Raw genomic sequence first — 26,440 nt, 5'->3', positions numbered from 1 at the left:
ACACTCAGAGGAGGCAATTATTCAAATACATGACCCCTTGGGAATCACCGTAGGGTGTGCCCACCATACACACACCTTGTAGACTCAAGATTTATGTAAATCCAAAAATGTACATAATCCCAATGACAGGGATTGAGTAAAGTCTCCAAGTCTGGCTAAGGTCTCCTGTTCTTTCTAAATTAGTTCAGGTGTGGGGCACCAAGCTGTCCCTTCTCCCAGTACATTGACCCAGCCATGGGCTCCAGCTTTCTGTTTGGTGCCCACTAAACACAAAGCCATTCACAAGACTGTGATTGATGGCTTGATGGCAGGATCAAGAACTCAAAATTTATGAGCACTCTTGCTCTTAAAAAATCCTTCAGCATGTGAGTAGGCCATACTTGCTTCTCTTCTTTTTCATTCCTGGCCTTCAACACCCACCCCCATCTCTAATTTCTGGTTAATTTTTATTGCACAGTAGTTCAGCAGTCTCATGCCTTTAGGTGTGCAACTTTCACCTCAAGCAGATCAATAAAGTATTTCACTAGACAAAAACAGTTCCCTCCCTAAGAGGAGTCCTAGTACCAGGTGCTAAGATAGTATGTTTTATTTAACACACCGTGCAAGCAAATGACAACAAAATGATAACAGATTACGAACAGAGCTGAAGCAGAAAGACGTCAGGGTGCTTGAGGATCTCAGGAAGGGGATCACTAAGGGGAGTCTGCAGAGAACAGATTGGGTCAGGGGCGGTTTAGAAACAAGGCATGACGGGGACTGTCAAGGTATTAGCAGACTGGTGATGGGGGTGTGGTGGGAGTGGGTGGGGAAGATGAGCTTTAAGACAGATGGCACATGGGCTCGGAGAATTTGAGGAAGTGCTGCCAATCCTATTGCTGGTCTGGATGTGGGGAAGCAGCAGGAGATGACGAGGAGGGCAAGGCCAGATTATAAAAGGTCCACGTCCTTTGCTAAGGGAGAAGATCAAACAGGATTCTGTGTCCATGAACTTTTGCAATCTCTGCACACGCCTATGTTATTTGCAATGCTTAGGGAGCCATATCCCAGGTCAACACATATCAAATGGGACATGTCCTGGATAAACCTGGACAACCATAGCTAAGTCTAGAACATCCTTCTGACCTCTCAGCCAGACACACCTGGAGGCTCTCAAACTGTCCTCCCAAAACATGTGGTGAACACTTGGATTGTAACCTCAACCACACGCTCCTATAATTGCTTATCCTTTGTTTTCTCTCATTGAACTAAGCGGTCCTTGAAAATATGGGATAGGTTTTATTCATGTATATATCCTTTAAACCAGCACTATGCCTGTGACAAAAGAGACATGCAGTAAATTGATATTCAATCTCAATAAAATAATATGCAACTTTTACTGAAGGTTAGCTACTTGCCAGATACTCTCCTAGGCACCCGACATGGATTATATCTTAAATAATTAAGAGCATGGCCATTTTCATTGGATTCATTTTACACTGAAGGAAACCAGGATGCAGAGAGGTGGTGTAATTTGCCTAAGAACACACAGATCATAAGAGGAGAAAGAGGATTCTAATCCAGGTCTCATCTACAGAACCTGCGAATGAATAAAGTCTGGAGAGAACTGAAGTGTGGACTGGTGGACTCTTCCAAGGGTGACTAAGTTCCCTGCATGTTTTCCAGGGCCTGGCTGGCCGCAGATGAGCATGAGTCTGTGAGAGAGGACTACCCCCCTAAAAACAGTCGACCCTACAATTCCCCACATACATTATTTCCTGGGGTCCTCTCAGCAGTGGTGAGCTCTGGGCAGGTACATTATTACCATTCTGTGGAGGATATGATGGGGTGCTCTGGTCATTGAGCTGCTCCAAATCATGTAAAGAGCACCAGAGCCTCTTTTGAGCCTGTCTTTGGAGTCTAAATTTCATGGTCATTTCATTGACCTCACAGTTATTCTAATTCTTTCTGATGAATTTCTTCGTCTCTATCATGGGAATGGTCATGTCTAACTCGAGAGGTTGTTGGGAGCATATATGATGCAGAAAGTGGTGGGTAATCACTAAGTGGTAGCGGTGAGAGTTGATTTTGTTACCATCATCAACCGCACCACCACCACTCCCACTGCCAACATCCTCTTCCTCCTCGTCCTCCTCATCATAATCATCACCTGAGAAGAAGATATGAGGCTTACAGAAGGCAGATTCTGAGCATGGATCAGAGTCACATATTTCAAGTAAAATGGCTCAACACAGGATGGAGTTGGGAATCATGCTTATGTCCCTAGACAGCATGGGAAACACAAAGACTCAGGTCTGCAGATCAGGAGATGTGACCAGGATTGCCACATCAGGATCAGGACTTGGGATTCCACCAGCCAAGGCTAGGAACAGACATCTTCTTCCTCTTGGCATCATGGTCTTTTCCGTCACACTGTGAGAGAGCTTTCTGTCTGGTTGGACTGTGAGGTCATAAGGACAGATCCAGGTTATTCATCACTGAGTTCCAGCTGTGTCCCCAGTGCCATATAAATATTGATTGAATGAATGAACAAGAGCCAAAAACATGTGGATGGAACATAGAGGGGCAGAGAGCAAGGTTACCCAGAGTAGGAGAGCTTGAAGTATATGCTACCAAGCCTCACACATAAACTCTAGCTTGTAAATTTTTTCTTAGAAACCAAGGGACCTGACACTGACCAGCGAACCAAAGATTCTCTACCAAAAGAGAGAACTTTTTTAAAAAAACGGAAACAATAAAGCTTTCTCTCTCTCTCTCTGGCATGCACACATACACATACGTACCACACAACAGAGTTTCTAAAGACATTAATATTAAATAATTGTCTGCAGTTTGCTGCTGCCCCAGGCAAGGGCATGAACCTGATGACCTCTCTATGAATTTCAAAGTACCAGCATCTGGATTCCTCAGGGTGGTGGTTTTTATTCTTCCTAGCATTTCAGAACCAATCCTGAAACTCCACAATCAAAAGACGTGCTTTCCTTTGGTAGCCATTGAATGTAAAAAGAAATCATATTCACACATAGTGACAGAAGCCTTTGCTGATTTTATCAATCTTTGGAATAATTGTGTGCTTTCTTCATACGAAGGAAACATTTTAAAATTATAGTCCTATATGTGCAGGACACATTATTAAATAATTCATATTCTTGTTGATTTACCAAACCTTGTGTTAACTTTTGGTCTTCAGGTTATCTAGTTTGAATTCTGACTAGCTGCTTCTGCTAACTAGCTGGCTAAGTAAAAGTTTGCTGACATTACTCAGCCTCTCTCCCTTTGTTTTCTTTAACTGGGATAATACGTCCTACTTGCTTTTCAGGTCCGTCATGAAAATTAAGTGAGATCACATATGTAGCCCATAACAATGTCTGGTGAAAGTTGAAGTTTCATCCTGGCTGACCCCGTCCCCTATCTTAGCCTCAGAGCAAACCAAGACTCAAAGTTTTCTTAGTCTCCTTCCTTCTTCCCTTCTAGGTTTCTGATTGTCCTGGGGTGCTTGATTCTGGCTGTCTTGACCACCTTCAAGGAGTATGAGACCGTCTCAGGAGACTGGCTTCTGTTGCTGGTAGGATTGCCAACCCACCGTGATATGGGGCTCTGGAGTAAACACCTCTGACTGAAATCCACAGTGATGAAAAGGTGGTCCCCCTGGACCAAGTCCAGACGCAAGAAAAAGCAATGCCTCTACTGCTTGGTGAGGTCTTGAGGTGGACACAGATGGAGTGAGGGATGACATTTTTGATAAGGATTTGCTATTCTGCATTCCAGATAAGGGGAAATAAATAAGGTCAAAGCAAATGCCAACACATATTATTAATTGATAAAGTGCAGCTTCCCACTCCTCTGAAAGTTCACACAAAGGCATGTTCCATTTTTAAAACTGTCTGTGTTTTTTCTCCCCAGTATTCTTCTCCCTAAACCCTAGGGATCTCTTATTCTCGTCAAGGCCAAGTACAGAATTCCATTTCCACGTAAAGCCTCCAAGCCCTCCCTCCGGGGGCCTCCACCTGTCTTCACTCTCTGTTCCCCCTCAGGTGGCATGGTGGAGAGAGTGCGGGTTAGAATTCCTGGGCAGACTACTTAACAGGCCCCTAACTCTGCTGGCTCACATCCTTGTCTGAAAGATGGAAGGCCAAGTGAGGAGCAAATATGGATGTGGGCTCACCCCCCACCCCCAACACCTGGCCTAGAGGAGACTCTAGGAAGGGCTGGCTCCTTCTGTGACCCCAGGCAGCACTGGTCAGTTGGCCCCTTCAATGACCGCACACTTGCTAGATTAGGAGTCAGCCCTGCCTCTTTATGGTGATGAAGACTGCAGAGACTCTGCTCTCCACACCAGAAACAGGTGAAGCCTCACCCTTTACACACAATGGGCGCAGGCCTTCTCTCTACACAGGGAAGAGGTGGAGACTCAGCCTCTACACAGGGAAAGAGTGCAGGTTCACCATCTATGCAGGGAAAGGGTACAGGCCTGGCCTCTACACGGGGAAGGGGTGTGTGTTCACCCTCTACTCAGGAGATGGTCCAGCCCCAGCCTGTACACAGAAAGGGTTATAGGCCTGGTGTCTACACAGGGAAAGTGTGCAAGCCCAGCCTCTACATGGTGAAGGAGTTCAGATCCAGCGTCTACACAGAGAAAATGGGTGCAGGCCCACCCTATACACTGGGAAGGGGTGCAAGCTCAGGCTCTATGAAGAGAAGAGGTGCAGTCCCAGCCTCTACACAGGGGAGGAATGCAGCTCTGGCCTCTACCATGGGGAAGGTGCAGGCCTCCAGCTGGGCTCACAGACAAGCAGCGTTTCCCTCACTCAGGCCCTGCCATTGCAGCACCAGGGTCAGCAGGTTCCTTCCAAGGGCAGCTGTTTACAATCTCACGGCCCAGAACTGAGACCTGAGTGGGGAAACCCTTGGACACCGTCCAGTTCCAGGAACTAGGTTTCAGGGATTTCTGAGGAGCAGCAATGCTTCAAGGTTCCCAAGATGGTCACGAAAGAGAGAGAGAGACAGAGAGGAAGGTGTCCATGTCTAATCAGCAAGGGAGGTCAGGAGGGCAGAGGAGGGACCCAGTGACCCTCCTTTTCAGCACTGGGGCCCTGCAGCCTAATTACTACAGCCTGGGAGCCCTTCTTTGCCACTGCACGGCCTTAAGAAATTTGTTTAATCACCCCATGCCTTGGTTTCTCAAAATAGTAAGATGAGGAGACTAGTATAAAACCCTTGCAGGGGTGCCTGGTAGCCGTTAGCCACCATGAGCAATGCCAGGGCCAGGCCCTGGGTGGACGTCATAAGTTGTGTTTCATCAATATCTCTCTTTTCAGCCCAACTGCACTTCTTGGGGGTTTTTGGTACATTAAAGAGATTTTACAAAATGATCCACTGGAACAAAAACACAGGCAAAAGCTTGCAAGGTTTAACGGTGTTAGGGACGGACAGTACATCAGAATGAGGACAGGATGTCTCCCCACGGAATGGAGGTGGTCAACCGGTTCTCCTCCCCCTGTCCCCAGCTTCACCAATGAAACAACAGAAACAACAACAGAAATGTAGCTCTTCAGACCGTCATAGCCCAAATCGCTGGTTCCCGACAACTGGGCCCTGGTTCATCAGTGCCCCTTCACATGTCTTCCATGCAGGAAACGTTTGCCATTTTCATCTTTGGAGCAGAGTTTGCTTTGCGGATTTGGGCTGCAGGATGTTGCTGTCGATACAAAGGCTGGCGGGGACGGCTGAAGTTTGCCAGGAAGCCCCTGTGCATGTTGGGTAAGCCCTGATTCCCAAGCCTCATGGATACCTGTGTCCCCCTCTCTCTCTTTTTTTTAATTTTTAATTTTAAAGACATGAGGTACAATTCAGGGTTTATACAAATGTTTATATACAAGTACCCTTGTTGATAAGGTGTGCCCCCTCCCTCTCCTGGCAGTTTCCCACGACTGCCAATCCCTTTCTTATAGTATTAACAACAGTTGTTCAAGGACCACTTATGAGTGAAAACATGTGGCACTCAGTTCTTTGTTTCCATGATAGATCACTCAGTATTATAGACTCTAGATCCAACCAAGTTGCTGTCAAGTTCATAATTTTGTCCTTTATTATGGCTGTGTAATATTCCACTGTGTATAAGTACCACATTTTTTAAATCCAGTCCTCTTTCAGTGGACAGCACAGTTGGTTCCATGTTTTTGCTATTATAAATAATGCTGCAATAAACATGCATGTGCAGGTATCTTTTTCAAAGAGTGATTTGAGTTCCTCCAGGTATATTCCCAGTAGGGGCATTGCAGGGTCATATGGAAGGTCGATTTTTAGATCTTTTAGAAATTGCCACACTGTTTTCCACAGAGGTTGTACTAGTTTCCACTCCCACCAACAGTGTATAAGTGTTCCCTTTTCCCTGCATCCTCTCCATCATCTGTTGTTTTTTGAGTTATTGATGTGACATCATTGCTGGCTGAGAATGGACTCCTGTAGGATCATGTTGTGCCCATTTTACAGAGATGGAAACTGGGGCTCAAAGAGCTGAGTCATTTTTCAGTCTCATGGATGGTGTATGCTGCTTACCACCTAGGTGGTAAACAGCATACACCATCCTAACACCCAGGTGTGGCCTTGCATCTTGTTCTGAAGGTTGCTTTGAGAGGTGTCACTGGAGTCCTTTTTCCAGTTGCAGATATTTTGATAGTATATCTGGTGGAAGTGCTCAATGATCTAGTGGTACAGTGTGGACCCAAGTGTTCCCATCCAAAAATGCTGCTAAAATCCATGCAGTGACAGGACAAAACCTCCTTGGGTGATGACTAGGAGTCTTGGCGCTTCGAATCCCTAGGAAGGGTCAAAGTTACAGGGTCAAAGAATGTCAGGGTTGCAAAGGCCTCCAAAGGCCTTAGTCCAACATGGTCTCCTTTCTGGTACTTGTGTTCCCTGCGGCGGCCTTTAAGTGGTCACCTAGACTCTGATTGCATACCCCCACTCAGGGTGGTCACCTCCTATCAAGATATTTATCCCATCTTAAGTCAGATAGGTGATTTTCTTCAAATATTTGATTCTCTCCATTTTCTTCCTCCTCTCCACGCCTGCAGACTTTTTTTGTATCCATAAAAAAATGTTCTTAGTGGCTTCAATCGTCGTGGCTTACATCACATGTTCTCAGCATCATAGTCCCTCTCCCCTGAACATGCTACTCCTTCCTCGCTGTGCTTTTTGTAAAGTGAGTCTCAGAACTCAGCACAGCCCTTCAGAGGTGGACAGCCTTGAGAAGAAAATCTGAACCATGTCCTGCTTTCTCTCCCCCAAACTCCTCTCCGTGCAACCTGGGCTGCACTGCCTTGGTCACACCCTCCTGAAATCCCACCACTTTGTTCCCACCTGCCACTGAGATTGGACTTCTGAAGTTTAAGGTGTCTTTTTTTCCACCAGAATTTTGAATTCAAGTGATGGGGGGGGTGTGCACATGTGCGTACAATTTTGAAGGACTTTTTCTAGTTATTTTTTTTGCATCTTTCTTCTCTCTTCCTTTGCACTCTTTCAGTATCTGCTCCCTACTTTCCTTCCCTTCCTTTCTCTTTCTCTTTATTCTGCATTTTGCAAGTGCAAAAGCCTTAAGAAGACTTTATTTTCTTCTTTGGTCTGACCTATATGATGCTGAGTAGAAGTCCTGTAGGCTGGGGTTGGGAAGGTAGCCTTGTGATAGGTTGTGCTCAGATTCAAAGAAGTTTTCCCCCAGGGTGAGAATATCCCGGCATATGGAACCTGGACCACTACTGAATGGGTGCAGCCCCCATAGGGCAGTGTCCACTATTCCCTGATGGCCTGCAGTCACAGAGTGCCAAGCCCTTGCCCACCCTCCCTGGAATGTCACACCACCCTTGCTGGCATCTTTCCTGGTGTTCCTGTGTCTTCCACCCTGTTCATCTTCGCTTCTCACGTCATGTGGCCCTTGCAGGAAATGTTGCTTTTGTCTGTGTGTTAGGCAAGACAATGGCTATCATGCCCATGAACATCATGGCCTCCATACTTGAAGCAGCCTCAGACCCTGCCATTGTGGGTGTGGATGCATCAGATCTGCCATTGTCAGAGCATCATAGACCACAGCATTTACTATGCATCTGGATGTCGTTTTGTTTTTCTTCTACAAACGTGGTAGGTGGGTAGCTTTGCAGAGATAATCTGAGAAGCCTGGCCCATGATGCAGACACATTAGTATCCAGATATTTGACCCTTAGGTTTTCTGAGAAGCTAGGCATATATGGAGGACACCTTAATAAGGTAGAAAAGACATCAGCTTTTCTGGCAAAAGTATCTAGATGTGAATTGAAAAAGGTCTGCCAAGCTCAAAGAGCAGAACATACAAAGATGTGGAGGAGTGACAGAACACTGTCTGCTCATCAAACTACACAGAATTCTGGTAGGTTCCCAGGGACCAGGCCACAGAGGGCTTTAAGGAACTTGGACTCTTTCTGGGCTCAGGTGATCCTTCCACCTCAGCCTCCCGAGTAACTGAGACTACAGGTGTACACCATCATGCCTGACTAATTTTTTTATTTTTTTGGTAGAGGCAAAGTCTTGCCATGTTGCCCAGGCTGGTCTCAAACTCCTGGGCTTACGCAATCCTCTCACCTCGACTTCTCAAAATGCTTAAATTACAGGTGTGAGCCACCACACCTGGCCATATAGAATATAGAATCTCTTGGGAAAGACTGTACTTCATTTGTATGAGTAAGAGCCACAATGCATGTTAGCATATTAAAGGCTTTTAGCAGTCTTGTGAACTCCATAAAAATGTATAATTATTATGTTAAAAAATTAATAACAATAAAAATACATAACATTAATAAATTTTTAAGTTTCAAGGTTTTTTTCCCAAATTTACTTGGCCATGGGATCCTTTTCACTTGCTGGCCCTTTGCAGGACAGGAGGAAGATCATTGATATGAGTGTTGGGTGCCACTGAAGGGAACAGAGAAGAGACCAATTCTCCTCTCTTCCATACTAGATTATTTGACTTCAGGGTCCTGCTTAGCTCTGTTAGAAATGTCTCATGCTCTTGGCCCACCTCTGATTTCAGCCTCAGCTGTTGTGGACATTTCTATGTCACCTCCTCATACCGGTGTCCTCCATCATGGATGGGCCTTACTTCTTTCCACAAACCTTCTCTGAAGCTCAGATAGATCACTAGGCGAATGTAGAAGTGTGAGGGCACAAACAATCCCAGGAGTGACCTTCAGCCAACAGGAGGCAAGAGCCATAGGACAGATGACCCAGCCTCCAAGTTTTTTAGACAACTGATCTTGGGAGATCTGCCTGCAGCTCAAAGGACACAGTAGTGACCTTGATAAGGGCCCCTTACTTTTTCCTCTTTCTCTTTTCTCCTCCCTTCACTTCTGCTTCCTAAGGTCATCTTCTGATAAGTGATTTTCACCCAACTTCCCGTCTCAGGTGATGCTTTAAAGAGAAATCCATATTAAATGTCTGAGTTTCAGGCTTCACCTCCCTAACTTGAGCAGCCCCAGATCCCCTCCCAGCCTGAGAGTGAATCTCAAGTACACTGGGGGGGCCTTGGGAAATTGCCACTCTGGGATTTAGAGCCCCCGTTGGAGTTGACAGGCCTGTGTCTAATCCCAATGCAACTACTTCCAGCTGTGTGGTCATGGGAAGGCACTCATACTCAGAGCTTCTGTTTCCTCACCAGTCATCACAGGAGAGTAATCTTACTTACCACATGTGGTTGATGTCTAGATTCAACACGACAATGCTTAGAGTGTCCACCACTCAGCACATGCTTGTCTGCTGGCAGACAGCACCCATGATGATGCTGTTACCTTCTCTTGACCTTCTCCCTTCTCTACCACTCTCTGTTTTCTCTCCCAGACATCTTTGTGTTGATTGCCTCTGTGCCTGTGGTTGCCGTGGGAAACCAGGGCAATGTCCTGGCCACCTCCCTGCGAAGCCTGCGCTTCCTGCAGATCCTGCGAATGCTACGGATGGACCGGAGGGGTGGCACCTGGAAGCTCCTGGGCTCGGCCATCTGTGCCCACAGCAAAGTAAGTATCATGGAAAAGCTATAAGACCACATGGACTTCTCACCCACCTGTGCCCTTCTGCAGCACCCCTTCCCCTACAGGGTCCCCAGAGAGTGGTCATTCTGTTGCCATTGATGATGATAACAGGGGGGAGGAGGAACAGAGGGAAGAGGAGGGTATGAGCAGATGTGGTGTAGGGAGCAGGAAAGGGTAGATTTGAGCTTAGGTCTTGGCTTCACCTGATGCCAACTACTTTGGCCAAGTCACTCACCCATCTTGACCCTCAGTTTTCTCACTTTTAAAATTGGGATAGTAATGCCTATTCCTCCAGATTGTTGGAAGGATGAAATAAGCTCATTCAAGGCCACATGCAGCAGGAAGAAAAGGCTTAGGAGTCACACAGAATGGTTTGAATCCATCCATACTCTACCTGTGTGACTTTGGGAATTTTTGTGACCTCTCTCTGTCTTGGTGTCTGCATTTACAAAATTGGAATGATAGTGTACTTACCTCATAGGGTGAGTGTGAGGATGAAATGAATTGTCATGTAAAGAGCACTCAAAAAGTACCCCACTCATAGAAATCATTCAGTTGCTGTTGTTATTATGTAAAGCCCAAAGCGCAGTGCTTAGAACTTAGTGTTTGACACCAACTAGCTCACCCATGAGTCAGACACTATTGTCACCCCGAACACTGATGAGGAAGCAAACACAGAAAGAGGAACTATCTGCCTAGGGTACCAGGCAATCTGGTTCCAGAGTCCATGTCCAGTGGTTTGCTACTAGTGGCTGTGGTAGTGCTTGGCTCTCCAAGGTGGATCAGAAGCCAGGAGAGATGGAACTTAGTCCATTCCCTTTCCAGAGTAGTTAACAGATATGAAACCCGAGCAACTAGAATCTGGTTTATCTGGATTCGTGGTACCCCTGTTTCTTTCCTCTTCTTAACCCAAGCCTTTGGTACCACTTCGTTTTAACCTAGCTGCTTTAGCTAAATCTTGGAGGAATACAGGTAAACCCCTGTTCAGGCAGGGAAAATGCCTAAGAAGAGAAATCAGAGGGAGAAACCCCAGGGATGGGTGTTCTTCAAGGGTATAAAATCAAGCCTGCATTCTTGTCCTGGAGAGTATCTTCTTGTGGCAATTGTGATGGGCACATAGTTGCTGTTGGTGTCTCACCCAGATCCCGTTTACTGGGAACCCTGTGACCACCTCCTCAGTAATTACCTGCAAGTATATTACATGCATCTAAATCCCTGCCTCAGGCTCAGCTTCTGAGGAGCTGGACCAGAAGCAGTCAGCCTAGTGTGATTTGACATTAGGGAGCTTAGACCACACCACCTCTAACTGGACATACTCCAGAAAATACCCACACAGATCCTGTTTCTTATATGTGCCCAGATATTAGGGTGTGGTTTTCTGTGAGATAACATCTCATAGTAAACTAAATATGAACATGGATGTCAGACAGCAGCTTGTTTAAAATTCATCTCGGCCGCCTTTTAGCTGTAAGACCTTAAGGATGGAGCTATTTTTATAAGCTTCCTCAGTCGTAAAATCATGAATCTCCCTGGCTGCTCACATGAAAAAGATGCATTTAAGCGCCTGGTAAGGAGTGGGTACTCACTAACAGTAGTGTTTATTATTCCACATAGGCTCATCCTCACACACCATACAAATAAATATATAAATAAAATAAATGAAAGCATAAAATTCCTGGGAATCTTTCCACTTAGAATGCAGTTTCTTGCCATCAATGTTTCATTCCCTATTTGTGCTACCTCTAGCCATAGAGTGAGTAAGGTCAGAGCATCCTTTTCAGAGGTCTTTTTTCCTCCCGATCTCCTATTTTATCTTTTATCAGAGGACACATTCACAGAACCCTCCTGGTTTCAGCCATAAACTTGTATTGAGGGAGCTGAGTGGATTAGAAGCACTGGTGGAAATCGGTGCTAAAAATGATTTCAGTCCTTTTCCTGTGCTTTATCAGATTATAACAGAACCTAGCATCTGCTGACTATTTGCCATGTATTTCCAGTGACCATTGATGTTTGTGATGTAATTCCTGAGGAAGGATAGGATCACACCGCAGCCAGACCCTGCTGAGGCAGGGATTCTTTCCCAAGGTGGGAAAAGACTCCTGACTAGAGCTCTCGGCACACGAACTTAGGTTTGCAAGCTTTTTGATAAACTCCAAAGTTTATGTTTTGAGTCTTCATGAAGGCTTGTACTGCCAGAGCCAGGAGGAAGCTCTTTCCAAGGAAGTTGCCAGGGGCTATGGTACACAAACATTTATCAGTTCATTTCTTCATTCATTCATTATACTCTGGGGAAAATTCTGGACTTGACTCCTCTGGACACACAGAGATGAAGAGTGGGCAGCTCTATCACACAGGGTTAAACTTTCAGGTTAATGCTTTTATTAGTTAGGATAGGTAAGGCTCTGCTCCCAGAACAAATAGGCCCTAGACCTTCCACCACCCAGCAAAAAACATCAACGTCTTCTCTCTCATACTGTGTTTGATATGTGCTGGGTGGGCCTCATCTGTCTTGAATATGAGGCCTTGAGTCACTGAGGCAGGGAAGGAGGGGCCTGGATGATCCTGCAGAATGAACTTAAGGGACAGGAAAGGACTTGCTCCCATCACTTCCCCATGTTGACTGGGCCCCAGTCCCTTAGCCCTGACCTGGTGGCAGGGGAGCCTTGGCAGGTGGAGGAGCTGATGGCTGCTGTGGGACAGTCACAGTTTCTGCCACAGAGCTGCTGGCAAAAATGTCTAAAGTCAGAACTGCCCTAAATAGCCTCTTAAATGACTGCAAAGTACAGAATCGGGACTCATTTCCACTCCTCACTGGTGGCCATCATGCCATCTCTAAATAATCCGAAACAGTCAGTTTTTTCCGTGCACATATAAACACCCAACCGTTTCTCTGGTTCATCAACCGATGAAACTCCTGACTTGCATTTGGGAAGCAGAGGAGATGGAGAAATGTGGAAACACTGGAACCGCACTGCAGAGGCAGAAGGCACACGCTTAGGCAGCCACTGAGGAAGGACTCACCCATGGACCTCTGCCTTCTCAAACCCCCTGCAGGGCAGACCCTTGGACTGGCTGGATTACCGATACTATCTAGGCTGACCTCGCTCTCTGCTGTAGGGCGAACTGACATGAGAGAAGAATTAAAAGACTACAACTGGACTCTGTCTTTAATTTGGGGAACAAACATCTAGGAAAAAAACTCATAATGAAGGCGGCACGAGTCGGAAGATGACTCCATGCTCTTTGGTTGGTCTCATGTGGTGGATCCAGCCTCCCAACTCATGTGAACAAAGTCATATTGGGAAGCCAGCAGTAACCTTGTGAGCAAACTCTACTGACCCAGAAAGGCAGCCAGCTGGCCGAGATGGTCAGCTATAGGAAGGACATCAGTATGGACAACTTTGTTCTCTGCAATGAGTCAGCAGGAATGACAGACAGACTTAAGTCTCCAGATTGTGTTCACCAATGACCTTGACTTTCTTCTCACACAACCTACCATGCTAAACCAAACCAGGTGAAGTGGGGACCAAATTGAGGTCCAAACTTTATCTGTACAATGACCATTTGTATACCTAACCCGAAATTGCACCCCACATCTTTAAAATAAAAAGCTTAAAACAATTTTAAAAAGAGGAAAAAAAAAAGAAATGGGAATCAAATGAGAGAACTGGAGAATGTTGGAGCAGGTAAGAGCATTATGGACTGACGCCATCAGGGTTTTCAGAAACTTCAGGGACTTGCTGAACTTTGCCCTCTTACTATTAACACTGTTCATTAAAACCTTACTCTTGTTTACTTAGTCATATGCTCCAGTCTATCATGTGATCATCTTCATGAGATCACAGGATGTCTGTGTTACTTATGCTTATTTTTCCTATGTTCTAAATCATTATTTCGCATAAAAACAGTGTATCTGCATACCACCTGTGGCATAGGTATTTGTTCATAGTCACAGAGCAACACATTCAGAAACTCTGTGGTCCAGTTCCTTTATTTTAAAAATAAGGATACAGAGTCCAGGGGAAGAAGGGGTAATTTTTCTAGGGCCACACTGTAAACTGGTGGTGGCGCTGGGTCCCTGTCCACAGATCTGTCCACTCTGCCATGCTAACTCTCCCTTGCTGTTGGTTTCCTGGTGACACTGAGTTTTCTCCTTGCGCTGCATAGTCCTGCATGGAATTGCATCTCCTGAGTCCTGAATCTTGTCTCAGAGGCAGCAGTCTGTTCTTCCTGCCTTCTTGCCTTCCTGTGAAGCCTTTTGAGCTGGGATATCAAGGTCACCTTAAGCTAGTAATCTTCCTAGAGCCATACACATATTCTGTTAGTTAACAATGGAACTTATGACCATATTGCAGATCTCATTTTACAACGAAGGGAGGTGAGAATCAGAGAAGGTGAGTCATTTGCCCACAGTCACAGAGAATCTTAGACTCCAACTCCAGTGTGTCTGTTGCCAGCATCTACCTGACGAACACTTCTCTTGTCCACTGTTTGCTCTTCCAGGAACTCATCACTGCCTGGTACATCGGTTTCCTGACACTCATCCTTTCTTCATTTCTTGTCTACCTGGTTGAGAAAGATGTGCCGGAGGTGGATGCCCAAGGAGAGGAGATGAAAGAGGAGTTTGAGACCTATGCAGATGCCCTTTGGTGGGGTCTGGTGAGTCACCGCCTTGAAGGCCAACCCTGGGAGGGGTTGACTGCTAGAGGCAGAGGGCGGTGATGGGCATAGCCTGGGCAGCTGCATTCTGCAATCAGAGACAGGAGTTAGACCTCTTCCACCTCTGAACCTACTGGAAGGAGACTGGTCCATCAGGGTGTGCACCGGGAATGGACTTTTTCCTACTGTCTGTAAAAAGTCAAGGTTTTCTCCGCAGGCAGGCTGAACTCACCTGTGTGTTTGTCTAAGCACAGACTGGAGGGACACACAGGTGCCTCTAGAAGGAGGTGGGTGGCCGGGAGACAGCAGGGAGGGGCATGTGCTCTTCACTCCTGATCCTTTTGTTTCTTTTGCATTTTGTACCCTGTGCATGGCTGATCTTTCACCACAAAAATAAACATACAAATAATGTAGCTCAAAGTGATCATGGGCTCTGGGATGCATCCTTCTGGAGGAGTACTCCTCTGTAAGAGCAGCCTTAGCTGTAACCCTCAAATCATGCTGAAGTCCACTCAGACTCTTCACTGAACAGCACTAATGGCCTCATTCCTTCCTTCTGAGTATCTTGCCATTGAAAATACAAAAAAAAGCTGATGGATTTATCCCCATCAGCTTTCAAAAAGAAGAAGGAGGAGGAGGAGGTGGGGGAGGAGAAGTAGTAGCCAGGGTTTGGGACAGTCCAATTGCATGATCATTTGGGACCTTACCTTATTAGTCATAGGCTCTTATCAGTCAAGTCATACGTGTGCAAAGAAACCCAGTGACAGACACACATGTGTACACACGGACCTGTGTGCCCATCCCTACACCCACAAGGACAGCTAAAACTAAAGCTAACATTTACTGAAGGCTTACTTTGCTTCAGCGTATCACTCTGAGCACGTTGAATTTATTAACATACTTTAATTCAAACAACTTCTATTATGATCTTCTTTTGATAAATGGAGAAATTGAGGCATGAAAAAGTTAAGTAACTAATTCAGTGTCTCTCCACCAGCCATTCAGTGGCTGATCTGGGACTGAAAGTCAGATGGTCACGCTCCAGAGGCCACACTGTTAACTGCTCTGAAATTCTGCCCTCCACATGCAGACACATGTGCATAAATACATGGGTACTGATAACATAAATATGTCAATGCACAGAGGAATATGCAACATACGCCAAACAGTGCACAGACATTAGATATGCACACATAATACATACCAATCCACTCACAAGCACACACATATTTATAAATATGGCTTTATATAAAATCATGCATTTGCAAATATATACACATGCACACACACACACATGCAATTGCAATTGAAAGTTGAAATCTTTGTTGACTGATTGACTATAGGTAGGAAACCCTTAACTTGTAAACAAGTCTCCAGGCCCCCATAAAATTTACTTGGTACTTGATGTCTTTTCTCCCATGGGAATCTTGTTATAAATGGGAGCATTGCCCAGGCTGTTTCCAGGTCACTGATTTTCCTCTCCATGGAGTGCCCACGTCTGAACCCTTCTGTCTTCAGATCACACTGGCTACCATTGGCTATGGAGATAAGACCCCCAAAACGTGGGAAGGCCGTCTGATTGCTGCCACCTTTTCCTTAATCGGAGTCTCCTTTTTTGCCCTTCCAGCGGTAAGTACCTTCCGTGTAGAACATCCCCAGTGTGACTGTCATGCAGGACTCCTCACTGCGTGGCCCTGGCTCAACTTTCCAACCTCATCTTCCATCCATTCATACCCTAAATTCTAAGCCCTATTGACTCCCTGTTCATTCCCTTAAGCGTGAGAGTCCTGCCTGGACCCTGGCCTGTACTGTTTCCCTTTCCCAGGATTGAGTTCTCCAAATGTTAACTCTTCTCCTAATGCTGCCTCCGTTGGGTTCACTGAGTGGCTTCCCCCTCTGGTCATAATTCCATAAGGCATTCCTGGCCCCATGTTAGGATTCTCCATCGTCATAGCTGCCTCCCTCAGGACACCATGAGAGCTCCTTGGAGGCTGGGATAATGCTTTCCATTCATGTATTCCAAGAGTCTCCTTCAGAGTGGACCCTTCATACATATGAGCTCCTTTCCCCTGCCCTGTCATTTACTGGCTTAGGTAAAAAGAAATATATCTCCCTCAAGAGTAAGTCTTGACATAAGATGAAACAACTGACCCAAAGCCCTGGGTCCAGAAATGTCATAACAGGTGGCTCACGCCTGTAATCCAAGCACTTTGGGAGGCAGAGGCAAAAGGACTGCCTGAGTTCAAGGGTTCAAGATGAGCCTGGGAAACTTGGTGAGACCTTGTCTCTATAATAAATCAAAAAATCAGCCGGGCGTGGTGGTGCATACCTATGGTTCCAGCTACATGGAGGGCTAAGGCAGAAGGATCACCTGAGCCCAGCGGGTTGAGGCTGTGGTGCCCATGAGGGTGCCACTGCACTACAGCCTGGGCGGCAGAGTGAGACTCCAACTCAAACTGGATAAGTAAATAATAATAAATTGCATGGATTGAACTTACAGTGTGACTGAATCATGCCTAATGCTTTACCAGCATCTTTTTGTTTAATTCTCAAGGCAACATTATGAGTTAGGTGCTGTATTTATCTCCATTTTCCAGATGAGAATACCAAGCCTTGATTAGGCCAGCAATTTTTTCACAGTCACAAGCCTACTGAGTTATAGCACCCGAAATCCCAAGTCCACTGGTTCTATAGCCTGGCTCTTAATCACAAAGCGTGAAAAACATTTTCTTAAATAAGGATCTCTCTGCCACCTCCCTTACCTTCAATTCTTTTGTTGGTAAAATGCTTTCTCTAATAGGAGCCCTACTTGTCTGGTTTTTTTCCTAAGCAATTTTTTTTCCTAAGCTATTTGGCCTTGGACATATGACCTTCCTGAATCTCAGTTTTCTTATCAATGAAGCAGGTGAGGGGTGTTGAGTTGCTCCAGGATCCTCAAGTTCTCTTTCAGCCTGAAAAATATGTGCTTTTATCCTCTGAATCCACATGCGAGTCTGACCCAGGAACGAAAACAGATCCCAATTCTGGGAAGCCCTGGCTATAGCGAAAGTATTGGCCAATGGTTCAAGCAGCTAAAAGAGTTTAAAAATTCAATCAGCACTGACTGGGCATCTATTCTGTGTGACACCCCTGCCTAAGCAATTCCTATTTCACTTTTTCCTTAACAAAATCATGAGGTGAGTAAGATGATCCCACCTCCTTGTAGAAGAAACTGAGATACTGCCCAGCTAAGAGGCTTGCCCAGGGTGTTATAGCTAGAAAGTGACAGAGCCAGGCCTTCCTGAATTCAAGGCTCCTTCCACTTAGCCAAGATCCCTGCTCCCTCCAAAAGAAGGAAGCTATCTTTTCTTCTTCCCCTTTTCATGCAGTGCTGTCACTGTGGGGCCTAGGTGGGCCACTGAGCCCTACAAGTCCCCGTCCCCTGGCAGTGGGGCCTGGGCTCTAGGAGAGTCCGGGTGGGGCTGACTGGCTGCCTACCTCTCCCTCCAGGGCATCCTGGGGTCCGGGCTGGCACTCAAGGTGCAGGAGCAACATCGTCAGAAGCACTTTGAGAAAAGGAGGAAGCCAGCTGCTGAGCTCATTCAGGTCTGTCTGGGAATGAAATGGAACAGGACTAAGATCTGTGGTGTTTGTGTGAAGGTGTGTGTGCGCACACGCACACAAAGAAGGAGGCATGCTCATGAACTGGGGATGGGACCCAGGATTCTGTATGTGTCTGTGTGTGTGTCTGTATGTCTGTGTATCTGTGTGTCTGTCTGTGTGTGTCTGCATGGGCTTGTGTGTGTGCCTATGTGTGTCTCTTTGTGTGCCTGTGTATGGGTCTTTGGGTGTCTGTGTGTGTCTATGTGTGTTTGTGTGTATGCCTGTGTGTCTGTATGTGTGTCTCTGTGTGTGTCTGCATGTGCCTGTCTGTGTGTCTGTGTGTACCTGTGTGTGCCTATGTGTATGCGTGTGTCTCTGTGTGTGTCTGTGTGTGCTTGTCTGTATGCCAGTATGTGTGTCTGCCCAGACAGGAGCAGGCACATGCTTGCTTGTGGATGGCCATGGGAGTTTCCGTGGGTATCAATATGACCTGTCTCTCTGTATACAGAAGATGGCAATCCTATCACTCTCTCCGAGAGTTCAATTTCTAAGCCAAGCAAGAAAAATACACAGAGCTCGGGGATCAACCCATCAGCTTTTTTGCTGATCATGTTGGGGTTGGGAATTTGGCTTGGAGGTGGGGCCGTACTAGACGTTCTTCCCTTTCTACTCCCCACACCACACTTGACCTAGGGACCCAAAGGGGAGAGTCAGCCTAAAGTCTAGGTATTTAGCCAATCAGCTACAGGGAGAACTGACTTCCTCACATCTGCCAAAGATAGAGAGCCCATAGTGAAGAGAGAAGGAGATGCCTACATGTACAAAATATTGGACCACTTCACCCATTTTTCCTGCCCAGTAGACAAGGGGATGCACCCATCTGCTCTCCATCTCTATCATTCACCCCACATGGGCTAAGGCTTGGGGGAAGCAGTGAGACATGGTGAGAGAGACAGAAATCTTCCCTCTTATGCTTCAGAGGGGGTTCCTGCTTTACGTTATAAGCTGTTGGGAGCGTGGGAGCACAGTGAATAGGACAGTAGAGTGTCCTAATGACAGTTACCTGAATGCTTGAGACACGGCCCCCCCACTAGTGAGCTTGTGTCCAGTTGAACACAGTATGGTACATCATGGCATCCTACATATTGTTGTTTCTAGGTCAGTCCAGGTTCCAAGTTTCTACCCATTTATACCCTCAAACCCCAAATCGTCAGAGTGTCCCAGAGATTCTAGGATATTAGTATCAAAGTCTTGTCTCCTAGGTGCCCCTCTTGCACCCAGAAGTGGTACAAAAACCTTTGTTTTCTGTTTGACTGAGAAGTCTCTGGAAAGAGTAGTTCCTGTTTCTTTTAGGGACTTCACTCCTTCCACTTCAATTGTTCTCCACAACACCAGTTATAGCTCCAGAGTGGTCAAGGAAGTTTTCTTCCCAAAGAAGCTACAAAAAGCCAAGAATCTCATCTTTTCTGAAAGTTAGCTCAGTGCACATTCAAATTGTTAGAAGTCAAGGGCTTTAAAATGGTTTTAATGTTGTGGGACTCTACGTGAAAGTTTCAGATGGTATCAGGTCATTCCTGTCCCTTTTCTCCTCATCAGGCTGCCTGGAGGTATTATGCTACCAACCCCAACAGAATTGACCTGGTGGCAACATGGAGGTTTTATGAATCCATTGTCTCTTTTCCATTCTTCAGGCAAGTGATGGCTCATCTGAATACTCAAGGCATGACTGACTATCCCTCCTGTGGTCTGTGTTTGTCTTTGATCTCATGGTTCCCTAGATGACACCCTTTGGGGCAATGGTTCCCAACCTGGGCTGCATATTAGAATTACCTGGGAGCTTAAAAAAATCTAGGTGCCACATCTCAAGCTAATTAAGTCAAAATCCTCAGGGCTGAGGCCCAGGCATCGGTATTTTTTAAAGCACCCCCAGATGATACCAGTGTATGTCCAGGGGTTTCCAGCTAGTCAGCATGGAGTGGCTCATAAAGATGCTGTTTTGTGTTCTCAGAGGTAGGAAATTGAATTAAAGGCTTTGGAGAAAACTAAGAACCTCTCTCCATGGTCAACAAGGAGGAAAAAGGAGAGGGAATTTAATATGCATTGGATGTCCAATATGTTCTAGGTATTCAAGTTCATATTTCATTTAATCCTCAGGTACCCTATGAGATAAATCAGAGGTTCTCAAATGTTAAAGTATTTTAGAATCAATGGGCATTTTATGAAAATGCAGATCTGGCATCTACCTTCAGCAATTCTAATGAAAGTGTAGAGGTCAACACATCTCAGACAGGAGCCTCGAAGAGAGTCTGACACAATGGCCCACAACCTACACCTGGAGACAGGTCAAATGGTCTGTATTTCCAGGCCCCTCCTATAGATATGCAAGCTGAGTCAGGCTCAGGATATTTGGACATTTGAACTAAGGACAACCGTAGCTGGAGACCTCCAAAACCCGTAGTCTTATCACAGCTTGGACTTCCAAAATAGGCTGCTCCTTTCCAGGATTTAGATACTGGTGACCTGAGCTCAGATGAAGTTTGTGGGTAGGATGCTAGACTCCTAGGACCAGTGACTAGAAAGGAAAGGTAGATAGACAGCTAGCCTCAGACCCAGGGCTGGACCTACTCGGAAGCAGCTGTCATGTGTCTGCAGATTCAATGGACCATCGTATGGCCCAATACTAGGTGAGGGGCTTCCCCCATGCCCTCATCATCCTTCCACACACTCATAATAGGACCTGAAACCAATCTCTGAACTCTGTCTCAGTTTATTTTTCCACCTCCGTCACCAGATTATGGTTAAAAAGTTAAGGGAATATAAGAGATTTGGGTTCTACTGACTCATTTCCCAGCATAAAACCTTCCCGTGGGTACCCATGACACAAAGAAGAAAGTTCCAAACCTGGCTATGCTTTTCAGGGCCCCACAAGATCAAGCCTTGGCTTACCTCTCTCACTCATTCCCGTATTGTGATTTTGTCCTCAGGAGGTTCTAGTGGCAGATGCCGCTTTCTATTCAAGACATTCAGTTCACCAATATTTTTAAGCCCCTTATATGTTCTAAGAAGAACTTGGAGGGTCAAGGATAACTTGCAAGGAAGTCTAACTTTGACCCTGAAAGCAATGAGAAGCCTTTTGTGCCAGAGAATGACATGGTCAGACCTGTGTTTCAAGAAGATGGCTGGAGAGGGTGTGGCAGATGGATTGGGTGGGTTCAAGAGTTAATGCCAGGAGGTCAGCTAACAGATAATTGTGGGTTCAGAGTCAAAGGAAGACCTAGACCAAGGTAAAAGCAATAAGAAGGGGTAGTAGAGGGAGGACCTGAAGGAGAATAGACAAGGGGACCCATGACTTGTGCAAGGGTTAGGGAGGTAGGAGGGTGCAAGTCTTCAATAATTGAAGGTCAAGTTTGGGTTTACTTACTGTATTTTCTTACTTGTCAATTAGACTTACTTGCTCAGAAATTAGTCTCAATGTTCCCTTTTGATTCTAAAATTCCATTATTGCTATAATCCTTGAGGGTTTCGGATAACATACAGCAGAGTCTTGTGAGAATGGACAGTCGACTTCCCCTTAAGAGGACAGAGTGACCTTGAACTCAAACAAGAACACTTTAGATGCAGAACCAGGACAATTTTTGTTTGGATTTGCATCCCAAGGTCTTGGCAATAGACCCATTCTTTAGGGGTTGATTTATTATAAACAAAGCATTGTCCTAGCTGTCAGAGGCTTGGAAGAATACATTGTGCTGCAGACAGCTGCTGTGATATGGGAAGGGTTTTTAAATGAAGAGAGAACATTTCTTTCTTTCTTCTTCTCAAGGACAAAAGTATAAAGTCCCTAGAGAAATTCACTTAGCAACCATGCTGGAACAAGGCAATCCCTTGGGAAAAGAATGTCCCTGAATTCCAACCCACTCTGTGTGCTAATGGCAAAGAAGTCACTGACAACACACTGTTGTGTGTCCTCACCTGCCTCCTAAAGGTTTTCTGTCTTTTGTGTATGCTTTTTTTGTTTGTTTTATTTTAAAGATGTAGGGTGAAATTCAGGATTAGGTACATAAGTGGTCAACATACAGGTAAAGTTTGGGCCTCCCTCTGTTCCCCACTTTGCCTGGTTTGAGATCAGGCACCCTTACTGATGTTGCATGCCTCCCCTCCCTCCCCTGGCAGTGTCTCGCTACTGCCAATCCCTTTCTTGTAGATTTATGGTAAATATTCAGGGTCTGCTTATGGGTGAGAACATGTTTTACTTAGTTCTTTGTTTCTGTGATAGATCACTGATTATTATTATTATTATTTTTTTTTTTGAGTAGGAGTCTCACTCTGTCACCTAGACTGGAGTGCAGTGGCCGCTCCCGGCCACCACAGCCTTGACCTGCTGGGCTCTGGCGATCCTTCCGCCTCAGCCTTCCAAGTAGCCAGAATTATAAGCATGTGCTACCACGCCCGGCTGATTTTTTGATTTATTGTAGAGATGAGGTCTCGCTGCCCAGGTGGGTCTCGAACCTGCAGGCTCAGGCAATCCACTCACCTCAGCCTCCCAAAGGCACGGGGTTACAGGCTGAGCCACTGAGCCCAGCTAGATCACTGATTATGATGGACTCTAAATTCATCCAAGTTGCTGCAAAGTTCATGTTTGTCTTTCTTTATGACTATGTAATATTCCATTATGTATGTGTACCATATTTTAAAATCTAGTTTCGTTTCAATGGGCAGCACAGTTGGTTTCCTGTTTTTGCTACCATGAATAGTACTACAATAAACATGTGAGTGCAGGTATCTTTTTTGAGAACGTTTTGAGTTCCTCTAGTTATATTCCCAGGAGGGGGATAGCTGGGTCATATGGAAAGTCAGTTTTTAGTTCTTTTAGAAATCCCCAAACTCTTTTCTACAGAAGGTGAACTAGTTTACATTCCCACCAGTAGTGTAGAAGCATTCCCTTTTCTCTGCATCATTGTTAGCCTCTGTTGTTTTTTTGTTTTATTAATGATGGCCATTCTTACTGGGCTTAGGTGTTATCTCAATGTGGTTTTGATATGCATTTCTGATTATTATTGAGGCTGAGCACATTTTCATGTGTCTGTTGATTGCCCATATATCTTCTTTTGAGAAGTATCCATTCATGTCTTTTGCTCACTTTTTAATGGGGCTGTTTGTTGTTGTTGTTTTTTCTTTCAGCATGTTTGAGTTCCTTGTAGATCCTGGATGTTAGGCTTTTGTCAGATATATAGTAGGCAAATATTTTCTCCCATTCTATGGGCTATCTCCTCTCTCTCTTGATTATTATTATTATTATTTTGCTCTGCAGAAGCTTTTCGGTTTAATAAGGTCCCACTTCTCTATCTTATCTCTTATGGCATGGACATCTGGGGTTTTGATCAGGAATTGGTTACCTACTCTGATTTCTGTAAGGATGTCTCCTGCATTTTCTTTTTTTTTCTCTTTTTGAGTTGGAGTCTCACTCTGTTACCCAGACTGGAGTGCAGTGGCCGCTCCCGGCCACTGCAGCCTCGACCTTCTAGGCTCCGGCGATCCTTCCGCCTCAGCCTTCCAAGTAGCTGGAACTACAGGTGCGTGCTACCATGACCGGCTAATTTTTTTTTTATTTATTGTAGAGAAGAGGTCTCGTCAAGTTGCCCAGGCAGGTCTCAAACCCCGAGGCTCAGGCAATCCACTCACCTTGGCCTCCCAAAGCGCAGGATTACAGGCTGAGCCACCGAGCCTGGCCTATGCTGCATTTTCTAAGATTCTTATAGGTTTTACATTTAGGTCTTTGGTCCATTTAGAGTTGAGTTTTGTGCATGGTGATAGGTGGGAGTCCTGTTTCAATCTTCTGCATGTGATCAGCGAATTTTTCCAGTACCATTTACTGAATAGGTTCTTCTTTCCCCAGTGGTTGTTAGTGGAGGTTCTATCAAAGATGAGTTGGTTGAAAAAATTGGTGTTTTGCTTCCAGAATCTCTATCCTGTTCCATTGGTCTATATGCCTGTTCTTGTACCAGTTTTAGGTTACTTTGATTATTGTAGTCTTATAATAAAGTTTAAAGTTTAGAAATGTGATACCTTCTGCTGTGTTTCTTTTGCTGAAGGTTGTTTTGCCTATTCATGGTCACTATTTTTCCATGTGAATTTCTGTATTGTCATTTCCATGTCTGAGAAGAATGATATTGGTAATTTAATGGGTATTATATTGAATCTGTAGATTGCCTTTGGTAAGATGGACATCTTAGCAATGTTGATTCTTCCAATCCATGAGCATGGAATACTCTTCCATTTGTTTGTGTCTTCTTGGATTTCTTTGTGTAGTGTTTTGTAGTTTTCGTTGTAAAGGTCTTTCACATCTCTGGTTAGGAAGAGGCCAAGGTATTTATTTCTTTTTCTTTTCCTTTTTCTTTTTCTCTTTCTTTCTTTCTTTCCTTTTTTTTGGGGGGGGTGTGGCTATTGTGAATGGGATTGTGCTTTTTATTTGGTTCTCTGCCTGTTTGTTGTTGGTATATAAGAATGCGACTCTCTTTTGCACATTTATCTTGTACCCTGATTCTTTGACAAAGTCATTTATCAGTGCAAGAAGGCTTTTTGGCAGATTCTCTTGGATTTTGGAGGTATAGTATCATATTGTCTGCGAAAAGGGATAACCTTAACTTCCTCCTTTCCTATTTGGATACCCCTGATTTTCTTCTCTTTTCTAATTGCTCTAGCTAGGATTCCAACATAATGTTGAACAGGAGGGGTGAGAGTGGGCAACCTTGCCTTGTTCCGGTTTTCATGGGAAATGCTTCCAGTTTCTGTCTGTGTAGCAATATGTTGGCTGTGGGTTTACTGTAGATGGTGCTTACTATTTGGAGATATGCTCCTTCTATGCCGAGGTGTTCAAGGATTTTTATCAAGAAGAGAAGCTGGATTTTATCAAAAACTTTTTTCTGTATCCAATGCTATAATCATGTGGTCCTTGTTTTTACATCTGCTTATGTACTTAATTACATTTATGGTCTTGCGGATGTTGAACCAGCCCTACATCCTGGAGATGATGCCTACTTGGTCATAGTGGATGATTTTTGAGATGTGTTGTTGGAGCTGATTTGCTAGAATCTTGTTGAGAGTTTTTACATCTATGTTCATCAGGAGTATTGGCCTGTAGTTCTCTTTTTTGTTGAATCTTTACCCAGTTTGGGTATCAGTGTGATGTTAGCATCATAAAATGATTTGAGGAGAATTCCATCTTCTTCAATTGCCTGAAATACTTTCAATAGGATCGGTATCAGCTCCTCCTTGTACATTTTGTAGAATTCTGTTGGAAACTGTCTGCTCCAGGACTTTTTTTGTAAATAGTTTTCTTAAGTTGAAGTCAATTTCCCAGGTTGTTTGATTATGCTTGTTTTAATAACAACTTTATTGAGATACATTTCACAACCCATGAGAGGATTTTGTATACTATAAAAAGTCCCCTTTTAAAGTGAATGATTTGGCAGTTTTGAGTATATTCACAAAATGGGGCATCAATCACCAATACCTACTTCTAGAACAGTTTTATTACTCCATTACACTTATAAACTTGCTTTTGAATTGCAAAGAACTTAAGCAAGTTTCAAGTCCAAAGTCAACTTAATAGGAGAAGAAACTGAGATCTCCTAAAAGTTTAGGAACTTTCTCAAGGCCACACACCATATTAGGTATAACCGAGACCAAACCCAGGTCTTCTGATCTTCTGGCCAATAAAGACTGGATAGACTTAGTACAAGTCTGAGAAGGTGTAGGAAGAAGCTGGGGTAGGGGGATGGTAGCTTATACATTCTTATATACAAGCAGGGATGAGGGCAGATATTTAAAATGAGACAATGCTTTTTATCAACAAGAGCACATACGCTACTTTGTTCTCTGAAGGGAGAGTGAAATTATGTCTGACATTACATGTTCTGTGCTTGCGCTGGTAATATGGTAGCCACTAGCTATGTGTGGCTCTTGAGTATTTGACTGTAATTAGTGCAAGTGAGGAACTGAATATTTAATATTAATTAAAATAGTCATATGTGACTAGTGACTACCATATGGGACAGCATAGCTCTGAGATTGTTAGATATTAGAACTAAAGTAGAAAGAGGAGACATAGGCCCAGGAAGAAGATATTTGACCAAGAAGAGTTAATTCATGGT

At 44.8% G+C, this 26,440-nt stretch overlaps 1 protein-coding gene across 1 annotated transcript in view; it reads left to right on the top strand.

Annotated features, from left to right (window-relative positions):
- The first annotated feature begins 2,232 nt into the window (after window positions 1-2,232).
- KCNQ3 (potassium voltage-gated channel subfamily Q member 3) overlaps window positions 2,233-26,440 on the top strand; it is a 55,913-nt gene continuing 31,705 nt past the window's right edge. The window contains exons 1-8 of the mRNA XM_021707073.1: window positions 2,233-2,411; window positions 3,472-3,562; window positions 5,631-5,757; window positions 9,862-10,034; window positions 14,553-14,708; window positions 16,227-16,337; window positions 18,198-18,293; window positions 19,887-19,981. Coding sequence (XP_021562748.1) covers window positions 2,233-2,411; window positions 3,472-3,562; window positions 5,631-5,757; window positions 9,862-10,034; window positions 14,553-14,708; window positions 16,227-16,337; window positions 18,198-18,293; window positions 19,887-19,981 — 1,028 coding nt within the window. The remainder of the gene's footprint in view (window positions 2,412-3,471; window positions 3,563-5,630; window positions 5,758-9,861; window positions 10,035-14,552; window positions 14,709-16,226; window positions 16,338-18,197; window positions 18,294-19,886; window positions 19,982-26,440) is intronic.

The sequence above is a fragment of the Carlito syrichta genome, unplaced genomic scaffold (assembly GCF_000164805.1).
Source record: "Carlito syrichta isolate Samal-C Ts95f unplaced genomic scaffold, Tarsius_syrichta-2.0.1 Scaffold316368, whole genome shotgun sequence".
NCBI lineage: Eukaryota > Metazoa > Chordata > Mammalia > Primates > Tarsiidae > Carlito > Carlito syrichta.
This window is presented reverse-complemented; position numbering and strand designations above follow the sequence as displayed.